At 44.0% G+C, this 22,852-nt stretch overlaps 1 protein-coding gene across 2 annotated transcripts in view; it reads right to left on the reverse strand.

Moving 5' to 3' along the window:
* Positions 1-22,459, reverse strand: part of emilin3b (elastin microfibril interfacer 3b) — a 29,715-nt gene extending 7,256 nt beyond the window's left edge. The window contains exons 1-5 of one of the 2 annotated variants that reach the window (XM_058052281.2): positions 22,077-22,459; positions 3,873-3,995; positions 847-1,145; positions 428-774; positions 1-348 (exon numbers count right to left, since the gene is read on the reverse strand). In XM_058052281.2, coding sequence (XP_057908264.2) covers positions 1-348; positions 428-774; positions 847-1,145; positions 3,873-3,995; positions 22,077-22,249 — 1,290 coding nt within the window. In that variant the 5' untranslated portion in view covers positions 22,250-22,459. Of the gene's footprint in view, positions 349-427; positions 775-846; positions 1,146-3,872; positions 3,996-10,594; positions 10,726-22,076 lie in introns of those variants that run through there. The other variant, XM_058052282.2, reaches the window with a different exon arrangement.
* Positions 22,460-22,852: the final 393 nt, after the last annotated feature.

Raw genomic sequence — 22,852 nt, forward strand, 5'->3', positions numbered from 1 at the left:
CTGTCCACAGCAGCTCTCTGTGAGTGTTAGGCCTTGGATCTGAGCTTGCAGAGAACCCAGCTCTGCCCTCAACCCAGTCTCCCTTCCATCAAGGGACTGTTGCATCTGTTCTTGGCCATCTATCTGCTCCCTCTGGCATTGTTTCTGCACGACACTGATCTTCTCTTCACAGTGGCTTTCCAGACGAGTTAGCCGGCGCTCAAATCCATCCAAGAGCTCAGCCCGAATGCCGGCCAGCCTGACATCAAGGAGGTCATCCAGTTGAGCTGAGCCAGGGACAGGGATAGGCCTTCCTCTTGCTCCTTCTAGTAGTCTCTTTATTTGTCCGTCATGGCCCAGAACCATTCCCTGCGGTGACATAGGTGAAGCCACAATCAGGTTAAGCCATTTAACACAACACTATTTGGTACAACAGGATGGCACAAACCTGAATCTCCTCTAATATATACGTTTTGGCTCTAAGCTCATCTTTCACTTGTGTCACCCTTCCTGCAAGGTCCCCAAATCCATTGAATCTGTCTTCCCCCTCCAGTACACCAGGATGCCCATCTGGGATAACCCCATGTCCCACAGCTGAGTCAGGCTCACGTGGCATGCTGGGCAGAAGCGCCACCAGGATCTTGTTGGTGTCTTCCCGAAGAGATGTACGCAGTCGCTCCTCTAGGCCCGCCACAACCCCATTGAGAGTATGAAGACCCTGAGTGAGGTGTCTTAGGCTGTCCTCCATCCGATCCAAACGTTCACCAGTCACACCGGAAATCCCAAATTTGTTCCCTATTGAGAGCATAGGTCTGATGCATAAGCATATTCACCTCGTAATTACACTGCAGAGCAGGATGGTCTCACCATTATTTGGTTTTCCCATGAGAAGCTGTCCACTAGGTAGTGGTCTGTGCTCCGGCAGACTGGGGTAAGGTTTGCCAGGCTCCAGCTCTGCTCCTCCAGGTGTCTGGTCAATAGGGACCCTTGTGCCAAGGGGGACACCTTTTATCCCAGGGCGATGTGGCAAAGCGGCTCCCATGTCAGGCAGTGAGGTGGGCCCATCATTGCAGTTCTCGCCTGAGTATCCGGGGCAGCATCTCCATTCCAGCTCAGTCACTGCTTTATAACCCACTTTGTATGTTGGTTTGTAGAATGTCCTGTACCTGTATGAAAAACATATTCATATATTTTTTCAAAGAGGACATATTGTGCTCATTTTTCGAGCACACACGATAACCCGCACAGAAAGTTTTGTAGGGCTTCCAGATTGCAAATTTCCCCACTGAGGGACAAATAAAGGCATATCTTATCTTGGACCTCTTTCTGCAGTGCTTCCATGGACTTCATGTTTCCAACCCAAACGGTCTGTTAATTTACTCCACGACTAATCTACGACAGTTACTGCACCCCACTTTGCTGTGATTGGTCACACTCCCAAGCATTCCCAAGGACTTCCAGAAACATAAGCTTGCGTTCACTGAGGCAGGCGATCTGCAGCCCATATAAGGAAGTCTGCATCACATTGACGTCAGTACACTGTTAGCCCGGATTTCGTTTGTAATTGAATTATATAAGTATAATGTCATAAAATTGTTGAGTATGACTCCATTACTATAAAATCAAGTGTACTCTACTAATTTGCTGACATAATTGAAACCACAAATATTGTTATGTTTTCGTTCTGACAACACCTCTTTATCTGCCCTGGTCGCCATGAGTTCATCTCTAATTAAATTATTTAAGTATTATACTCTTCAACTGTTGCAGTCATCACTCTAAATTACTGAGTGTATTCTATTAGTCTCGGACATCGCCAAGTTAGCGTCAACGAAGACAAAACAATACAAACACGCATTGAAATATACCGTGTGTTTGATGCAAGAGTATAAAGTAATGATTTCTCCGCTTGGACAAGCTAATATGTGTTGGTGAAGATAGCGTTGATCAGGGATGATGTCATAGTGGACTACGAGCGGAGAATAGCAGTTGAGTTCATGTCGTGCTCGACTTGCGGCTGTGCTGTCGAACACTCAAGCAGTTTACTAAGAACACGACTGGCTGAAGGTTGTTCGCGCTCTTTTTTTCCCGCTTTTTGACTTTGTCGGAGGTAGAACTCAACAGGAGGTACTTTGTTCCCTAAACAAATATAATGCGAGCAACTTTTGCACAGTCAACTTCGACACAGGGCAGTCGACAGCTGCAGTTGTTCCACGAGATGGGCTGCAGAACAGTGAAAAAAGACGCCATTTTGATGACAGTGTACTTTTTTGGTGAGTGTTTTTAGTAGATGTTGGGGGAGACGGCCATTAGTTACATTCATAAATAGAAGAAATAGAAGTTCTTCTAATCATCCAAATGGTACATGTATATACATCCATACATCCAATGCTATTCACAGGACGTCAGGTTTGTTTGAGTTTTTTGAATGATATCAGCTAAGGACTTTGTGTTCTAAGTAATGTGATTTTGCACTGCACTAATATTTTCTTTTGTCTGTAACTGGGGACTGGATGTAAATGAGCAACTGGAATTGTTGAATGCCATGCCACTGAAAGCATTTTCATCTTTCAGGTTCATCACGAGTTCAGCAGAGTGGCGGGCAAAATCTAAGAGAAAAAAATCTTTGATGCACTCGACCACTTCCGTCCAAGGCTGATGGATCTCCTTAGGATGAAGCGAGGCCTCACTGCTTAGCTTTTAGCTGACTTTTTACGTCAGACACAGGTAAACGTAGTTGTCTACTCCGTTTTGTTTTCCTGCAACAGTCCTGAACCTTTGACTGTGTTAGTTAGCAAAGAACTACATCATCACATAGACCAGCAGAACTGATGACTTGCGGTTCCAGTTTCCAGTTGAGAGCATGCTAACAAAGGCACTTCACGAACACAGTTGAACTCGGGCAGTGTATTAAATGGGTAGTTTGGATTTTCTCACTTCCAATTGTGCAAACATTTGATGCTTTGGCATCAAACGTGAGAATTTTAAGGTGAGAATGTAACATTGTAACAAGATTTTTGGATCAGAATAGTGGAAAAAGCATAATCGGTCCCCTAATGTCAACATATTGTCTCTCATCACTAATTTGATCTTTGTTATAAATAATTATTGCCAACGAGTTGAGAGGGTTGGCGGAGAGATGGGAAGGGCAGGGCAGGTAACTGGATGCATTTGTTCTTTGTGGGATTAAACACAGATTAGAGGGAGATTAGGAGATTAGGCAAAAGTGTAATGTAAATGATGTGGCATCAGGAATCAGGGATCGAGCCAGGGTCATTATTGGATGTTAGGGTTATCTTTCTTAAGCTTGGATTTCCTTTTGATTGCTTGATTTGGAATCAACGGTCTCATCACACACACGTACACACACACAGAAATAATTCTTCTTTTGGGGGTAGAAAATCCACTCCTTAAATTTCCCTTGTGAGATTCAGAATGTTATTGCAAATGGGCCCTTGAAAGTGAAACCAAAGAAAGAGTCACACAGTATGAAATCAAGAAGACATCGCACTGATAGGAATATACTTTAAGACATTTTTCCATGTCTTTCAGGCAAAAAAGAGCATTTAGAGCCTAAGCATATTTTTTCTAAACAGACAGAAACAATCCCCTCATCAGATGATATTGCTGAAATGAGCCACTTCTGCCTGTGCTTTTGTTCTTTTAAATTCAAACTGTAATCATTACATTTCCACTGATCTTCCCTCTATGGATTAATACATTTTAACACGAGAGGGCAGCAATGATGTGGCAAAAAAGCACATATGTTACAATGCACGGTTTCTTGCATTTCAGGTAATAGTTGAGTTTTATACTGTTGAGCAGTGACTTGCAATTATATATATATATATAATATATATATAGTATTACTGTTTGTTTGTGTACGAACTTACATCACAAGAGGACATTTCTGGCCCCAGATGCATTTAGTTGTGTACTGGGCCTTCACGGATGTTCCTACTCCATCCTGCATTGTGCATGTGATGTTCCTCTGAACCACGTAGGCACAGTGGTTTCTGCAGGGAAAGAAAAGGGAAGGGAAAGTAGAAGTTAATATTCCACAGTGTAGAGTCGTCCAAAAGCCTTTGCTTGTCCAGCTGCATGTGATAACAATATTTTTTTCCGATATATTTCTGATGTTAAAATGAAACCTTCATAAGTTTCCAGGGTTGTCGCTTCCATCTGTTCTTGATTTTTTTTTGTTGCTCATTGACAGGAAAAGTGGAGTGTATAATGAGGGATGCACTTGCCATTCTTTAAAACTTGCATTTTTGTTTCTCATAGATGGGTGGTAGGAATCCACTGCCTTTTCACGCTAAATGCATTTGCTAAATAATGACTGAACGGTGATATGCTTTTAGGAGAACTGCAGCAGCAGTTAGTAGACCTTTCTCTCTTCCCCTCTCATCCTTGCTTGTACGTTGACTGCAACTGCAAAACGTTCTCCCGTCTAAGACAGGAAATGATCATCTGCACTCTTTGGACTTACACGTGAACCGGGACTCAGAGGGGACTATTTAATAACACAAGCAGCCCTTAATGCTGCTCCGCAGCTGTTCCAGGCACATCGAAGTGTTTGGAGGAGCAGAGAGGAACACGGTGAGTGCCAAGTCAACCAGCAAGGAAGGTGAAAAGAAAAGATAGGACCGCCTTTAAGCAACTGTGAGAAAGTGTTGTCAGCTAATCACTGACTGTGCTGACAGTGTTTGTGTGTTGCCTCATTGCCTCATGTACAACAAGGGACAACAGCAGAGGTCAGAAGAACTGTAATCACCTAGCATGCTGCCAGGTCATGCATTGTTTGGGACGCTGTTGAAAACAGGTTTCACATTAATTTAAAAATCTTACTCTAAAGCTGATTCTGATGTATTAATTATCATTTGGGATGCAAAATGAAGAATGTGAACTTCAACTGACCTCAGAAGTGGTGCAAGAGCTAACAAAAACCTCCTAAAATAATCATTTATCGTGGTTAACTGGTTCAAGACCTGGCCATTATAAGTGAATTTCCATGAAGCCCTTATTCATAAATCAAATATTTTCATAGTTAGAGCATAAAAAAACTTTTTACTACTTTCTAAATACAGTTTTTAAAAGGGACCTATATTGCTTTTCTGACCTATAAATGTAGTTATAATGTTGTGGTCTTGTGTTAAACGTTGCCACAGTTTCATATAATGAGGTTTGCGCATTTGGAGGTGAGCCCTAAAAGAAGTCTGGGATGGCTCAAAATGCTTGGTTTGAAAAGGCGTGGTAAAACCGCCCCTTTGTGATGTTACAGACGGGCAGACTTCCTTATATATAAACTCTTGGCCCTCCCCCAAGCACTGCTCTGCTGTTGACTTGCTAGCAATGCCTCCAAAGGGAAAGCCACATTTGTTTCCAATTCCTAAAGTCCAAGACCATCAGGCACAAGTGGTTGGATTTCCTGGTTCCCTACCAGCAATAGAAATACATTTTCATCTGTCAAGGGCATTTCCCACTGGACTGTTTAGTGAACATGGGCCACTATGCAGCTGGACTAGCCCACAAACTTGTTGAAGCCCTACGCCTTTCCAACGTTACTTGGTGGGGTGGAAGAGTCAGAAGGGCCAGCAGTAAGTAATGGTTTATCAGTGTCCAAACTGTCTTTATTTTGTGGAAAGCGCTTGCCTGTGTAGCAGCAGAGTGGGCATGCCTGGAGGTGGGCTATGGGTGGAATACATTAAAACAGACCAGAACCACAAAATCCAAAGAAATACAGTTGAATAGGTGCAGATTCTGGAAGAACTAGAATGCTTTGTGTGCTGGTTATTGTGTGTAGCTGCTCTATAGGAGTCCACAACTCAATACGAAGGGCCAAAAAATGAGCACTATAAGTCCACTTTAACAATATTAGAGCCTTCTAGACATGAACTAACACCCTTACCTTTACACTCATACTACTCAATATAGTAGATATTAGAGTAGGTATTAGAGTTGAGTTTATAACCTTGTCCACACAGGAAGGTTCCTGACATTGTTTTTATGAGTGGGCATAAAAAAAGTTTCGGCCATACTTTTTGGCATTAGTAATAGTAAAAGTTGTATCCAGATGGGAACCAATCACTGAGTGAAATCAATGTAACACACAAGACACGCCTACATGTGGCGCTGTGGAGAAATGTGGGTGGAACCATGTGACACACCAAAGCATAGAAGAAGTAATCCACAAACCAGTCGTCTTCCACTTTTCAAGGCTCTTTTACACTTATGAGAAGTGGAATTACTTCTTTGAGTCATGATGGGGTATACAACAGCAAAATATGAGGAAAAATGTCAATTTGAGTGAGCCATGTCCGATATTATGTTCGTCAGAGCTGACTTCTGGTGATGTGACGGTGACAAGGGGGAGGTTCTTGGGTGGATGAGAGACTGAAACGATAAAATACTTCACCGTTTTGACCTGAGAACATTCCTTGTGGACAGCGCATCAGTTTGGGATTTTTATTAGGTATTATTGTTCCTATTGTGAGATAACACAAACCTGCAATAAAAGCATGTTGCTTCGGCAGTCACATCTGGTGCACACGTCTGTCTCACCAAACATTACAGTAACATAACCGACACTTAATAGCCAGTGTGGGCATGCCTGCCTACATAGTCAGTCACAGCGTCTTTCAATGCGTGTTCTGAATGCCTGACTGTATATTTGTATTTTAGGCCATTTTTATGCTTCAAGATGTAAGAATATGTAACATTTTTTTCAATGTGCATATTTGTTTCTGTAATCATAGGCCATATTCAACCACGAAACAGCGTGATTTATTAATTTGCTTTTTTTTTAAAACCATAATTGACTCTAGTTTTCTAATGCTTTTGGAACTGTTATTAATGTATTAAAGCTCAAGCACTGAGAGCACCCAACCTACGGGCTCTGCAGGTATACATTTCCAATTCCTGAAGGAGATTAAACGCTGTTCATTTCCTCTGCTCTCATGATCTGCGAAGCATGATTTGTTGACATGACACTCTAAATCTTTAGTTTCAAAATTAATAAAGACTTATTTCATCACATGGAAAGTTTGGCATCATTCATCTTGAGCAAGGTCCAATTTATTGCAGACAAATGTGCCTGGTGTAGTTTATCCACAATGACAATAAGCTTGGTGAAATGCATGTTTGTATAACAGAGTTGACTGGACTGACGTTTTATTGGGAGCATGTGTGAATATGTAGTATAGTAAAGAAGAGTGGTACACGTGAGATACACATATAAGTGGGGGAGCCAGCAACCTTTATTCATTGCAAACTGAGCATCCAAAGTAAGGAGAATGGTCCTCATTCATGTCTGTTTTCACACTTCCATCAATAGCTTTTGGGTCTGTGGGTGCTATTTTATTCTTGCATGTGCACATTTCAAACAGGTGTTTTTTCACTTCATATTCCGACACACACATTTTATTGCTAGGTAGATAAATAGCTAATAATTCACAAACTCTGTGCTCAAACCTGCTGCAGGTTTGTTTTGTCTGCTGAATGAGGTGCTGGAAGAAAAATGACTTCCTAATCCGGAGTGATCTAAGATTAGACATACAGTAAATGAGGAGACATAAGAGCGATTATCCTCAGTGAGCTTTTTCACATTTCATCTCAAAAGCAATATACAGTAGTTTAAGGAGAATGGTGTTAACAGTGGTTTAACACCAATACTTAAACAGCAATAAACACTGCAGGGGTCACGGCTAAAGTCATGGCGCATCTGCACACTGTGACAAAAATAATACAAATGGTAGCTGAAACATCATGGGTGTACTCACTTTTGTCAGATTTCCTGCCCAAATAAAATGCATTTTATAATACCTGCCACGGCAGCTCTCTTTGAGTGTTAGGCCTTGGATCTGAGCTTGCAGAGAACCCAGCTCTGCCCTCAACCCAGTCTTCCTTCCATCAAGGGACTGCTGCATCTGTTCTTGGCCATCTATCTGCTCCCTGTGGCATTGTTTCTGCATGGCCCTGATCTTTCCAGACGAGTTAGCCCGGGGGTCAAATCCATCCCATACGAAGGGACATCTCATACAATTCACAATGTATGTTGTGTGTAGCACAGGTGGTCACAGCAGCACTATGATGAGGGGGGGTAGTGGGAATGTGGAAAAACAAAGGGAGATCTAGCCACAGCCGTGGGAGAATGCTTTAGTGTAGAGAGCAGAGGTGGAAGAGGAAGGGTATGAAAAGTGAACCAGACATGTTCATGAGCTTGTTGAGTGTTGTGGAGACAAGGTGCTGGCATTTCTGAGTCTGTTGACGCCATAATGCGAATAAAATGAGTTCATTTATTCCCATCACAAACTGTGGATCATACTGATTATTTTTTTACAGTTTGCATTTATCGATTAATATTGCCAAACTCCAACCTTTTGAAATAGTAATCAAAACTGAATATTTTCTTACATTTCTTAATATTTTCTGCATATTTTCTCTAAAAAAGGTTTAATAATGAAAGTGTTCTTGGTGGCCCTGTGTCCCCCCCGTTGTAACGCCGGGCCCCCCTAGGGGCTGAATCCCCCAGTTTGAAAACCACTGTGTTAAAAAGTGTATGTGATGTTTGCTTTTGAGTTCACGGGTGACAGAAGGAAACGGGTGGCCACACATGATTAAACAGTAAGTGTCAAAAGCCAAGCCACAACAAACCTTTAGATTTATTGTCAGACCTGGACAATGAGGACGTGAGAAGGAGAAAAAACAGTCAGTGGAAAAAGAAGCTACCGATTTGCCCAATAAATCCTAAAAATATCTGCTGCTGTTTGGAGATAAAGGAACAAATCTAAATTGTCTGTTGGGATCGTATACAACTCTACACTTGGGCGTAAGTGATTGAATACGAGTGTTTGCTTCACAAACCCTTCATTGTAAAGAAGATTGAAATTTACTGGTAATGCACAAGGTAAAAAGAAACCATGGAGGATGACTAAAGGATCCATCCATCCATTTTTTGTACCATTCATCCTTGTCACAGTGGCGGGTCGACCCAGGACCAGTTGCCATATGGATACATATACAGTAAAATTAGTGTTTCTTGTTGTCAACCATTGCAAGTAGTCCACTTTACAGATACGGTCATCACCATTCATTATTTTCTCCCCAGATTATAATAAAATGCAACATTGTCAACTCCACTGCCTGTGCAGTTCTCTCGTATAAACGTGGCAGCATATCAAAAACCTGGGAGAAAATGTGCTGGTCCATCCATCTTCCAGAACCACCCATCTGACCTCATGCTAAAACCCAATTCTCAAGTGAGATAAACACTCCTCCTAATCACAGCATGCCTTAGGCCCCCCAACTGCAATCCTCAACAAAACACTTCTCACCTTGCAGGCAGGACCACACTTACCGTTTCTCCTGCTTCTTGGTCATTGAACACATTGGCCCTCTAATACCAAAATATTGCCTTTTGTCAGTGACTGAAGTGTGTCCATTTTTCCCCCCATGAGCTGAGTCCTACAAGTAAATATTTCCAGTATTGCATTACAGTTGTAAACTGGCTTTCTGTCTCTCAAGGGGAGAGCAGAATTCCTATCTTGGATTCTCACGTGCAGCGTTTTTGGCAAATATTTTTCCTGCAAGACCTCCTCCCTGTGCTGGGCCCTTTCAAGCCAGACTTGTTCATACAGCCTTTACTGGTGCAAAATATGCAGGCATTCCTTTCTTAATGAAGGACATGTAGACTCCACGTCCTGCCATTCCTGTCCTTCTCGTTTTGTTCTTTTTTGCTACTCTGATGACTCTTTTTTTAGGATTTCCTGTGTTTTTTGTTGTTATCCATCCATCTACTTTCTAGGCTGCTTATCCTCATTAGGGTCGTGGGGGTATGCTGGAGCCTATCCCAGCTGACTTTGCGGCGAGGCCGGGTACACCCGGGACTGGTGGCCAGCCAATTACAGGGCACATATAGACAAACAACCATTCCCACCCACATTCATACTATACCAAACAATTTGGAGCATGTTTTTGGAACAGCAAGTAAATAAATACTGTAAGTAAATACACACAGGACATCTACCAATACGCCACAGAATGACAAAAAGCTAATTCTTCTTTCTCTTTGGGCTTTTCCGTTCAAGGGTCGCCACAGCAAACCAATCTCCTCCGTCCAACCCTGTCTTCTGCATCTGTCTCTCTCATGTCCTCCTTCACTGCATCCCTAAACCTCCTCTTTGGTCTTCCTCTACACCTCCTACCTGGCAGCATCCTTCTACCAATATATTCACTATCTCTCCTCTGGACATGTCCAAACCATCTCAGTCTGGCCGATAACTGACTTTATCTCCAAGGCCTCTAACATCTACTGTCGCTGTGTTTGACTTATCACGGATTCCATGGCCTGCCAGAGACTGGAGCAGTGCAGGTATTGTTTTTATTGTCATATACAGTGCTACCTTGGCATAAGAGTGGCCCAACTAGCCAGTGCTTTTCACATTTTTACATCTCTGATGATTTTAACATTGAACTGCCAGCTAAATTGGACTTCCAGCTGCTATTGATGGGCTGTCAATGTGATGACCGTGGATGAAGTCCAGTGTATTGCTAGCGTTAGCCATTTAACATGGAACTACCACAATGATGCACATTAGCACTCAAAGTCAAGGCTTACCTTTATGGGTTCCGACATAGTATCAGCATTCGGGGGCGAGTATGAGGTGAAAGAAAAAGGGGGAAATACACCCAAATACATCCATACAGCCGTCTTTGCATCGGAGAACGGTTGTTGGTGCGTTCAATGGCCATCAAAAAAGTATATTATTCAATATTATTAAATATTCAAAAACTGTATTTATTACAACAGTATTGTAATAAAATCGTATAATGCAATGCGTAATTTGTATGTATTTTAATGTGTTTTAAAAGAGAAATGAAATTACCTTGAGTTTGCAATTTTTATTAAATGTTTTATGACTATTGCCCTGTGTTTTAGGGATTTTCATTTGTACATTTCATGAAGGAAGAAATGTTTCTGAATGTTCTTAAATAGGCTTTTTTACTCACAAACATTCAGAATTTAAAACCAGTATCATAAATAAACAAATTTTGAAAAATCCAAATTTTGAAATCCAAAAAATATGCTCATGTCAGTGTCACATTTTGTATTTGCCGAATGTTTGTGGGTGACTTCAAGAGCCAAAATGCTAATAATAAACAGCCAAAATGCTAATAATAAAGAAAAATAGTGCTTGCTGACTGTATTTTAAATAATGGCCCATTTTTCCGACATTGATATTGTCACGATGTGGGCGTTACCCCCTCATGACAGCTCTTTAATTTCCTTCTTTGCCTCTGTTCCTGTGTCCATGTCATTCTGTCACTACTTCCTTTGTTGTTCCCTTTCTAGTTTACTTTCTCCTTGAATGCTCTTATTTTTGTATTCACTTCCAGTCTTGCCTGGTTTCCGTTTCCTATCTTCCACACTCAATCCCTCCTATTTAGTTCAGGTGTGTGCTCCCTCTGTTTGTTGGTTCTTTGTCATTTGTTTGCCTTGCTTGGCCAATTGGCCTGTTTCCTGCTTATCTGCTACCATTATTAAATCGAATACTTTTTACCTGCACTACGTTCCTGTGTCTGCATCCTGGGGTCACGACCATGCCAAAACATAACAGAAAGAACCAGCCAATACACTGTGACCACGCTGAGCAGGAATATTGGCACTCGCTTTTTTTTAAAGACTTGGATGCCATGTGTGAGCCTTACTCACAAGAGGAGTTGGATATGTTGAAGGTGGGCCCGAATGGCAAGCTCGTCCCCATCAACACAGTGCTCCCCAGCACCACTGCTCGCCCTCCCGGCCGCTGTGGATGCAATTGGAAGCCGGAGTCAACCCTAGTGGCTGCTCACACACCAGCCCAACGTTGACGCAGACGCACGTCTCGGCTCCAGGTCCAAGTCAGGTTAAAGATTGTTCTTCTCCTTACACTTTGACATTCCTGGTTAACCACCTTCCAATGACCCCAAAGCCTAAACCACGCAACCTCAAGGTTCAGCAACCCCCGGCTCCCACGCCGCGCTGCTTGAAGCCGCACACTCCACCAGAACCCACACCACGCAGCTTCAAGGTTCAGCAACCCCCGACTCCCATGCCGTGCTGCTTGAAGCCGCAGACCCCCCCCAGAGCCCAAACCACACAGTTTCGAGCCTCTGCATTCCCCGGCTCCCATGCCCAGCCGCTTGAGACCCCAGAGCCCCCCAAAGCCCAAACCTTGCAGCTTCAAGCCTCTGCACCCTTTGGCTCCCGTGCCCAGCGGCTTGACGCCTCAGACCCCCCCAGAGCCCAAACCGCGTCTGTACGCTACCGGCTGCCCAAGACTCACAGTCCTCTGCTCCACAGCTCAGCCAAGACCCAGGGCTTGCTGCTCCCGTCCCGGCGTTGTCTCCTCCACGTCGGCACGCCACGCCTTTGGTGTCCTCTCCTCCACGTCGGCACGCCACGCCTCCGGTGTCCTCTCCTCCACAGCAGGTGAGTTGTATTTTCCCTGCACTTTTTTTTCCCCACACAACATTTGCTTTGAGCCCCGTTGTGTTATTTTGGTCTAGACAGTGTGAGTTCAATCCGTCCTCAAGCTCACGTACCAAGCAATGTGGTACTATGAATAAAATTATATTGCTTCAGATGAAACATTGACATTGATAATAATAATACATTTTATTTGTATAGCACTATTCAAAATACTCAAAGACACTTTACAGAAGAATGGAGTTGAATAAAAGCAAGTAAACAGAGTAGAAGACACACCAAAATACAACATTCATTGGTTAATACACAGTTAAAACATGAGAAAAAGCGGGGTGGGGCACAGATATAAAAAGTTAGACATTAAAGCAGATTTAAAGAGGTGGGTTTTAGTTGTTTTTTGAAACTGGGAAGGTCAAGCACGGAGTGAATGGGGCAAAGAGTTCCAGTGGGTGGGGGCAGAGATGGAGAAGGCTCTGTCTCCCCAGGTTCGGAGCTTGGTCTTACAGGGGAGTGCCAGGAGGTTTGAGTCTGAGGAGCGAAGGGGACGCGGGGGATTATGTGGATGGAGCAGGTCTGTGAGATATGGGGGGGTCAGATCGTGGAGGGCTTTGTAGGTGATGAGAAGAATTTTGAAGTGAATGCGTTGGGGAACGAGAAGCCAGTGGAGGTTTTGGAGGACAGGGGTAATGTGTTCACGGGAGCGGGTGGAGGTGAGGAGGCGGGCAGCGGAGTTCTGAATATATTGTAGTTTGTTGAGGGTTTTGGACGGTGTGCCATAGAGTATACTGTTGCAGTAGTCGATTCTGGTTGTGATGAATGCATGGATCAGGGATTCAGCGGCAGAGAATGTAAGTGATGGACGGAGTAGAGCTATGTTCTTAAGATGGAAAAATGCAGTCCGGATTAACTGTTTGATGTGGGGTTCAAATGAAAGGGTGGGGGTCCAGGAGGATACCAAGGTTGTGGATGAGCGGGGATGGAGTGAGGGTGGCGCTGTCAAATTGAAGATATAAGTTATGGGTGGGTGTTGTGATGTTTTTGGGACCGATGATGATAATATCTGTTTTGTCACTATTAAGTTTAAGAAAATTTTGTTCCATCCAAGTTTTGATATCAGCTAAGCAGTTGGTGAAGGTGGACTAGATGTTGGAGTTGATCGAGGTGGTAGAAATGTATAGTTGAATATCATCGGTGTAGCTGTGGAAATTGAGGCCATGTCGACGGATGATATTGCCAAGTGGAAGGATGTAGAGGATGAAGAGAAGAGGACCAAGCACCAAACCTTGGGGAACACCTTGAGGTAAAGGGGCTATGGAGGAGGAGCAGCTATTTATGTGCACAAACTGTTGACGATTGGTGAGGTATGATTGGTGCCAGGACAGAGCAGAATCAGTGATATTGAGGCTGGTTTTGAGGCGGGACAGGAGGATAGAGTGGCTAATGGTATCAAAGGCTGTGGTGAGGTCTAGGAGGATGAGGATGGTAAGATGGCCGGAGTTGAAGGAGAGAAGAAGATCACTGGTGATTTTAAGAAGAGCTGTTTCAGTACTGTGTTTGGGACGGAAACTGGACTGGAAAGATTCAAACAGGCTGTTGGAGTTGAGGTGAGTTCGAAGTTGAGAAGCTATGACACGTTCAAGGATTTTGGATAGAAAGGGGAGGTTGGATATGGGACGGAAATTGGAGAGGTTATTGGAATCGAGACCAGACTTTTTGAGTGTGGGGGTGATTGCCGCCAGCTTGAGAGACTGTGGGACGGATCCAGTGATAAGGGAGGAGTTAATGATACTTGTGATCAGCGGGGAGATGATGTGGAGGCAGGGTTTAATGAATGAAGAAGGGATAGGATCCAGGGAGCATGTTGGAGTCTTCATACCGGTTAGTATTTCAGTGAGTTGCACAGGTGAGATAGGTGTGAATTTGGACAGCCGTTGGGTGGAGCCAGATAGCGGAGGGTTGGGGGGCAGCGAGTGAGTCGAGGGGGGTTTTAGGGAGCTTTATATTTTGGTCATTTTGGACTGGATAGGTTAAGAAGTTGTTGCATTTGGTGGTGGTGAAGGATGAGGAGGAGTTGTCATTTGGCTTTAGCAGTGTGTTGATTGTTGAAAAAGGGATTTAGGATTGTTGGAACCAGATGTAATGAGATTGGAGTAGTATTGTGAGCAGGCAGTGTTTAAGACATCTTTATATTGCTGTAGAAAGTCTGTGTAAGCTTGGAGATGGACAGTTAGGCCAGATTTCTTGTACAGTCTCTCAAGCTGGCGTTTGCGGGACTTCATATTATGGAGCTGAGGGGTGTACCAGGGGGCAGTGTGGGAGAAGGAGACAATTTTGTTTTTTTAGGGGCCAGTTCATCAAAACAGGAGGAAAGCGTATTGTTGTAGTAGGAGACAAGTTCAGAGGGGTCCTCGGACAGCAGGGGAGGGGAGACAGCAAGGTTTATGGTTAGAAGTGAGATAAGGGCATGAGGGTTGATGGATTTAAGATTCCTGAAGGTTATTTCACGTTTAACTTTTGGGACACTAAGAGATGTGTGTAAATCAAATGTGATGGCCAGATGGTCTGATATGTGGAGGTTATGGCTAGTGAGGTTGTGAATATTGATACCAGTAGAGCAGACAAGATCCAGGATGTGTCCTCTGGTGTGGGTGGGGAAGTTAACTTGTTGAGTGATGGAGAAACAGCTGAGAAGGAATGGAACAGCTGTCAAGGAATTCTGTCGCGGGTTTGGAGTTGGAATTGTCAATGTGAAAGTTGAAATCACAGAGCAGAAGAATGGATGATGAGATGGCATTTAATTGGGTGATGAGGTCCGTAAAATCTGATCGGAAAGAGGAATTTGGTTTTGGGGGGCGATAGATGGCACCGGACAGTTTGAAGGCAGTGAATTCGAAGGAGTGAACATTTTGGAGGGAGATTGGAGTGACTTTGATTTCCTTTTTATATATGACTGCTGTGCCACCGCCACGTCCGTCAGGACGGGCGTTTTCAAGGTATGCAAATCCAGGAGGTGTTGCTTGGTTCAGGGAGAAATAGTCCAAAGGTTTGTGCCAGGTTTCAGTCAGACAGAGGAAGTCCAGTTTATTTTCAGTGATGTATTCATTTAGGATGAGAGCCTTGTTATTGAGAGAATGGACATTTAGGAGGGATAATTTGAGATTATGAGAGTTCGTCAATTGATCTTGGCTGCGGGAGAGTGGGCTGAGATTTGTCAAATTGTCCAGTCGGGCGGTATGACCAGTGGGATGGGATCTTGTTTGTTGGTGAAAGAACAGGCTGAAAAGTAGAACAAGCAGTAGCAGAGTGCAGTGGACGCTGTGGCCTGCCGGAGGAGCTGTGGGTAAAATTGTAGCCGGATATGGAAGAAGAGAAAGGGGGGGTGTCTGATTAAATGTAAATAGTCACGCACTGTGAACAGCGTGTTGTAAGTGTACTGTTAAAATTCGACTACCAAGCTTGCTAGGATGGAGGCCGTCAGGATTAAAAAAGGATTTCCGGCCCCAAAAAGATCGAAGTTGTCAAAATAGTTAAGAGAGAGGGAGTTTGTAGCAGACTGGAGCCAGGTGTGGAGGGACAGAATGCGACTGAATATACCATACCCGTGGTTGTGAGGGCCACTAATTAAGATAGTCTTGCCAGTTTTGCGAAGGAACTGAAAAAGATTATTGAACTGCACTTTGGTAATTTCAGACTGATGGCGGAAAGCATCAACGCAGCCAACGTGTACAATTATTCTACGGACAGAAGGGGGGAGAGATTGCTCAACAATGTCAACAAGGTTTGAGTGGATGAGGGGGACAGTGGCTTCGGGGAAACAGTACGTTGAAGAAGCGAATGTTCCTTGTGATCGAGTCCCCAATGATGATGGTGGTTGGGGGGAAGTGGGGACGGGGCGGTGCCGAAGAAGCCTGGACAGATTACAATGGCAGTGTCACATGGGGTGGTGAGGTCACATGGGGTGGGGGCGACTCGGCAGCTGGAATGGTAGAAGTTAAAGAGGCAATATGGCGCCGTGGTGCAGGGGTGAAGTTCACAACAGAGACGCGACGAAAGCTTTTTGGCCTGGATGACAGTTTAGCTGGGGTGGAGGTCGCCAAGGACTTGGGTTTATCCCCCAGCAAGACGGCTGCGGCGTCGGGAGCTGCCGGAGGGACAGCGGAGGGAACATCCGGCCGATCGTGGAGGACATCATGCATGGACTATCCGTTGAGGCAGCGAGGGAGGCTGGATGTGTGTTAGATTCGGACCGTGTAGATGGGAGACAGAAAGTAATGGTGTCCATTAAGAGCTCAGCTTTGCGGACACTGTGCATGGTAGCAATGCGCTCCTCCAACTCGTGGATTTTTCCCAGGAGGATCGAGCAGTCAGGGCAGCCGGAAGTGGAGGTGAGTGGGGCCATGGTGGGTAAGGTTGCTGAAAAACGGCCAGAACAAGGCCAGAACAAGGCTGAAAGTGCACGATTCTGCTTATGGCAGGCAGCAGTGGAGTAGAAGAGTGGTGGTTAGCGAAGACAAGGACAGAGACTTACACGCAAGGGCTCCAATGGAGCCCTCTGTGTAGAAATGGCGTCATGTTCGCAACTGAGAAGTAGCAACAGTGCAGTATATGAAGGAACGGGACTTACAGATAAGGGCCCAGAAAAGGGCCCAACTGTAGAGAATACACTTCTTAGATTAGCGGAAACTCAGGGCGAATGAAGATTTCAGGAGATCCACGTTAGCCAGTTAGCCGGTTGTAGTGACAGCACTTCCGGGTGTAGTGAACATTGTCCTTATATCACTGCCACCTATTAAAGGGGACCTTTTTTCCACTTTTCGGACCTATAAATGTAGTTAGAATGTAGTATTGTCGTGTTAAACCATGCCAAAGTCTCAGATAACGAGGTTTGCGCATTTGTAAGTGAGCCCTGAAAGAATTTTGGGATCGTAAAAAGGCATCGTAAAACTGCTGCTTTGTGATGTCACAGAGGTGCAGACCTCCTTATACGGCGTGTCTGTAAGCAGATAAGCTATCTGCCCTCCCCCAAGCTCTGCTTCCTCTATCCTCTCCCAAGTGCTGTTCCTCTGTTTACTTGCTAGCAAGCCACATTTGTTTCCAATTCCTAAAAACGTCCCCATCAGGCACTTGTGGTTGGACTTCCTGATTGCCTACCAGCAGAAGAAATGGATTTTCATCTGTCTACCGCATTTCACATTTCACTGGCCTGTTTAGTGAACATGGGTCAGAATGCAGCTGGATTAGCCAGCACCTTTCCAACGTTACTTGGTGGTGTGGGCTGAGCAAGCAGTAAGTAAGAATGTATCAGTGTCCTTAACTGTGTTTATTTTGAGTAATTCATAGAACAAATGTGCTTTCATACAGGGAGCGTAATAGTTAAAACCATAATTAGCGACCACATTCGGATACCAATGCTGCAGAAAATCTAACACTAAAAGGCTAAAGCTACTTACCATTGAGAGACATCTGGAAGTAACCTCTTTGCTTGAGAAACTTGGAACTGTCCAGTGTCTACATTCTGATTGGATTCAGGATCCAACACATATGGTTGTATGTATGTACCGACACTTTAAAAAGATAAATCGCAGTTTATTATCAACTCCTATACCGTTAGCTAGCAGAGCGGAGTGGGCGTGCCCGGAGGCAGACTGTGGGTGGAATAAATTAAAACAGATCGTTTTCACGGGAAGCACAAAATCCAATACAGATGAAGAAATACAGCTGACTAGGTGCAGATTCTGGAAGAACTAGAAAGCAACTCATTTTGGCAGGATAGCTAATTCCCAGTGATTATTCCCAAGATAAAATGAGTTCAGACCAGGCAGGCTGCTTAAAATTTAAAGGGGACCTGTTGTGCTTTTTCCACTTTTCGGACCTATGTAGCTAGAATGTTAAACCATGCCAATGTTTCAGATAATGAGGTTTGCGCATTTGGAAGTGAGCCCTGAAAGAATTTCTGATGTCACATTTTAACTGCATTATGATGAGCAATGAGGGCTTTGCATTCAAGGACAATATGAAATTTAAGTCATAATAATCATAATAATAATAGTCATAATAATTCCAAGTCATAATAAAGTTGTAAAAGAGTGGGGGCGTGACACTGTGCCTCCATCTGCCATCATAGCAGAGAAACATGGCTTGCCATAATGTGCCTGTGTTAATTATGCCATAAATTGTAACATAATTAATTAACTACACTAATTACCACCAATAACACGTTGACACCTCCACAAAAAGTGACAAAATTCCTCCCAGTTACTGAACGTTGACTCTTCCATGTTCGTCGCAGGCCAAAAATCCAATCAGTTGGACAGGACAATTGCGGGCGGGGGCAATATTACCACTTTACCTCCTTGTTGGTTTATGTGAAGCTGAGCTATGATCCACAGATTTACATTTAAAGTAAACAGATGTGAGGGCCTTCAAGAATAAGGTGGCGCATATGCACCCTTCCTCATTTGTATATAACTCCAATGGAATTTGATGAATCAATAACCGACAGTATGTTGGCATATGAGGATTGCATGATCCTTATCATGGATAAATCAAAATCCCTGCGAACTTCCATACAAAGTGGAAGGGTGGATGAATATGTTGTGTGAGGCCAGCCTGGGAGTTTATTACCCAGGCCCTGTGACCCCTTACTGGAGACTGTCTCCATTCTCCCCACTGGACACCCACAAACTTACAATAACAGCCCGTGCCCTTTGGCCTCTGCCAACTCTATGGCCCTTCGTCCTCTGATCTGTGTCCCATGCATCATTGCAAAGCACTTGGATATACAATATCTCTGACCTAATCAGTGATGGCATGTGGCATCCGCTGGGATAAATCAAACACCTGCTGTGTACTTTGTGCGACACTGGTGTGTCGTAGCTGATAACCATGAAAGATGCTTGTGAGATGCCACGTGCAGAGCTGTGCTAGTCCCTTGTGACATGCAGCTATAGAATCGCTTTTATACTTCTTTTCAGCAGCAAGCATTTGAAATGAACACTTTCATTTGTACATTTGAAATGTGCCTTGCATTTACAGGCTGGTTTCGCATTCCGTGCATTTAACAATCTGTTTACAAAATACAACAAACAATTGGGCCTCTTTTATAAAATCTATTGTTTATAAAACGAGGCCAAGAAGCCACACTCATGGTGGCCTCCCTAGGTTTCTTCCTAGTACTTTTAATCCTTTGAAATATGCAAATTCAATGGTTTCTACTTAAGAAAATGTTAAAAAAATAAAATAAAAGAAGACACAAAATACATTTGTAATAAAGGTCAGTGGACAAATATATAGATTTATTTTGTATTTCTGTCTGCAATTGGCTGCCCACCAGTCCAGGGTGCACCCCGCCTTTTGCACGAAGTCAGCTGGAATAGGCTCCGGCATACCCGCAACACTAGCGAGGATAAGCGCCATAGAAAGTGTGTATTTGTCATCATGACGTGCATCTTCCTCTGACTGCATGTCACTGCAAAAGTGATATTAAAAAAATGACTGGAATTTGCCAACATGCATAGTGACAAGCTACACAGCTTCTCCAAGTCACATAAAAGTCTGTAAAGTTGTTGTTTACAGACCCAAAAATTAAGCACAGAGAAAAATACCCACTGTGAAATATGGAGGAGACTAGGAATGAGCCAGATACTTGTTTAGAACCAGTCAGGTTCAATTACGGATAATGCTTTTTTTTACCAACTGGAGTGTGAACATGTTGCCCAGTGTCAGAAAGCTTGGTCTTAGTCACAGGCCAATGGTCCAAAAGGACAATGAACCAAAAGACACAGCCAAAACCACAAACACATTGGGCTATTCTGAAGAGGCTGATTTCAATGACATTTTTGCAAAGAGCTGCAACATGCACTCTGAAAAAGAGCCCATCAAAACCGGGAGAGCTGGAGCAGTCTGCTCCAAATACCCGTTTAGAGGTGCGGGGGTCTCCACGAGTTACAGGAAGTGCTTTGACATGAACCTTTGTAAATGTCCCCACCGAGGGCCGAATAAAGGTGCTTCAAAGGGTTGTGCAACAAAACATAAGGACAAGCGCCATGATTTTGTCCCGGTTTCATTCTTCCTTTTCTTGAACCACAATTCAAAAGCAAAGTCTGATTTGTTTTTTTTCTGTGATGCCGCTTTTGTCAGTTCTCAAAGTGTATGGTCTTGTTCGTCATTTAGAGTGTCCGCTTTGAAAATGTATATCTGACATTTGAATGCAAAATTCATAAATCAAAGAATCTATATCTAATTTGACACAATGATAAATATTGCATTTCTGAGGCAAACTAATGTGTTTAGAATTTATGACCCCTCCCTCGTAGGGAAAGGAGTAGTAACACTAATAACTGGAATAGGTTAAAAAAACAGAAACCATATTTAAAAGACTAGTGCATCACATGCTGAAACAAGTTAACAAAACATTGTTTTGGTCCACTGCGACAAAGTGTTTACATTGCAGTTGACTTGAATCCCACAAAAATGCCCAAGTCTGAAAAAATCAGTCACAGAAAAAAAGGTCAACAGAGTTTTGACTAAATAAACTCCAAGAAGGTGCTACCTTCTGTGTGTGGGATGCCGGGGCGTCTTATTTTGTAAGGTGAGCACCCTCAGCAGACTGAGGCGGTGCTCTGGGGCCGTTGGAGCGAAGCAGCAGGTAGCTGGGGAGCTGTCCAAAGTCATAATAGCTCTCACGGGAAGCCAAGCAAAAGAGACAGGAAAGGGGAGGAAAAAATGAAAGCCCCGCAGGCCAAACATCAGCCATCTCAATCCAGGAAAAACATATATCACAGTTCTGTTTCAGCTCACAGCTTCATGACTTTCAAATGACCAGCATATCACAGGCTTTGTTATTCCTCTCTGCTCGTGTGCTGTGACCGCCAACAACGTATCAGGCTGGAATGTTATGTTTATGACACATATCTGATCAGAAACAGAACATCCTTTGCCTCATTTCCATGCAGTGCTTCTCAAATAGTGGGGCAGGAGGAGGGAGTGCAAACTGTCAGGGTGGGGGTGGGATGGAGGACTTTCAATATTAGTAGAGTCATGCCAACATGGATGAATTTGTCGTACGGCATGCAATTTGACTCTTGAAAATGCTTGTATACTTCACCGCTGTCCATTTTGTTGCATTTTGCTACTTTTAGTTTTGAGTTCATTGCAGTTGGCTGGCGACCAGTCCAGGGTGTGCCCCGCCTCTCGCCCAAAGTCAGGTGGGATAGGCAGAATAGAAAATGGATAGTTTTGAGTTCAGTCTGTACAATACAGATAAAGAAATGACTACCAGTGTCTCAATAGTGTTTCAAGTCAGGAGGCTGAAATGTCTTTGATTGGAGAGTACACCAGTTCCCTCTGAGAGGGGGTACCCAGCTGTACCCAGCCCCCCCTCACTACATACACAAAAAGTGAATGATCAATACACCTGCCATCACGTCATGCACCAAAAAGAGCAAAACAAGTCGTCATGTCATTCTTCCTCTCAAATATGTCGCTCAAGTACAGATGGTTGTCGCAACCATATTTGCAACCATATTTGCGCAAATAAATAATCAATGAACTGGTGTTTCTTATGGGAGCATGAGTGGGCGGGGTCCATTTGGCAACTCTCTAGTGAATGAAAAGAAAGGCAAGCACTTACTTTTGGCGCGTCATGGGCTTGTTTGGGGTATACTGAGGGATGGTTCCAGCTTTGTACATGTTGTATCTGTGTCCATAAAAAGGCTTGACATAGCCTCCATAGAAACTTCCTTTGCTGTCCACCGCAGACAGCAATACTCCCAAGAGAAAGAACGGGACAAGCTGGCCGTTCATTGTTTTGCCTGCCTTGATATTAATCCCTCAGACGAGAAAATGAAGGCGGTTGCAGAAGAAATGAGGACTGGTAAGTGGAAGCTGTGGGTTCCTCAGGGTCCTGTGCTGAAGTTCCTCACAAGACATGCAGCATTGTCTTCCTCAGTGGGCCCTGAACAAGACATGAAGTCCAAACAGCTGCAGCATAAGCAGCATCCTGCCCAGGTTGCCTTCAGCTTGCACACTAACAACACTGCACACATTGGACAGAGAGGAGACGAGGCTGGAGAGGGAGGGGCTGGAACCACAACACAAAGGTGCGCCCAAGGAGAGATAGTGAGGGTGCCTCCAGAAAATACAGCATGTGCACGTGTGTGTGTGTGTGGAACCTGCTGTCGGCTCAACCCACTCCGGCATGCTGCATGAATGAGTATGTGCGTGCGTTTGTGGATGTGTATGCAAGAAGTAGTGAGAAGCAGGAGGGGGAAGGCAGACGGACTTTATTTGCATATCCAACCCCTAATCCAGCCTGGCTGCACCGTAGCAGCAGGAGGAACAAATTATGCTGTTTTTCCTTCTGAGTTTAACGCACTACTTCTATGACTCTACCGGCTCTTTGACTCA

This window comes from Doryrhamphus excisus, linkage group LG15, assembly GCF_037039965.1.
Source record: "Doryrhamphus excisus strain RoL-2023G ecotype Guam linkage group LG15, RoL_Dexc_Guam_v1.1, whole genome shotgun sequence".
In the NCBI taxonomy this organism is placed as follows: Eukaryota; Metazoa; Chordata; class Actinopteri; order Syngnathiformes; family Syngnathidae; genus Doryrhamphus; species Doryrhamphus excisus.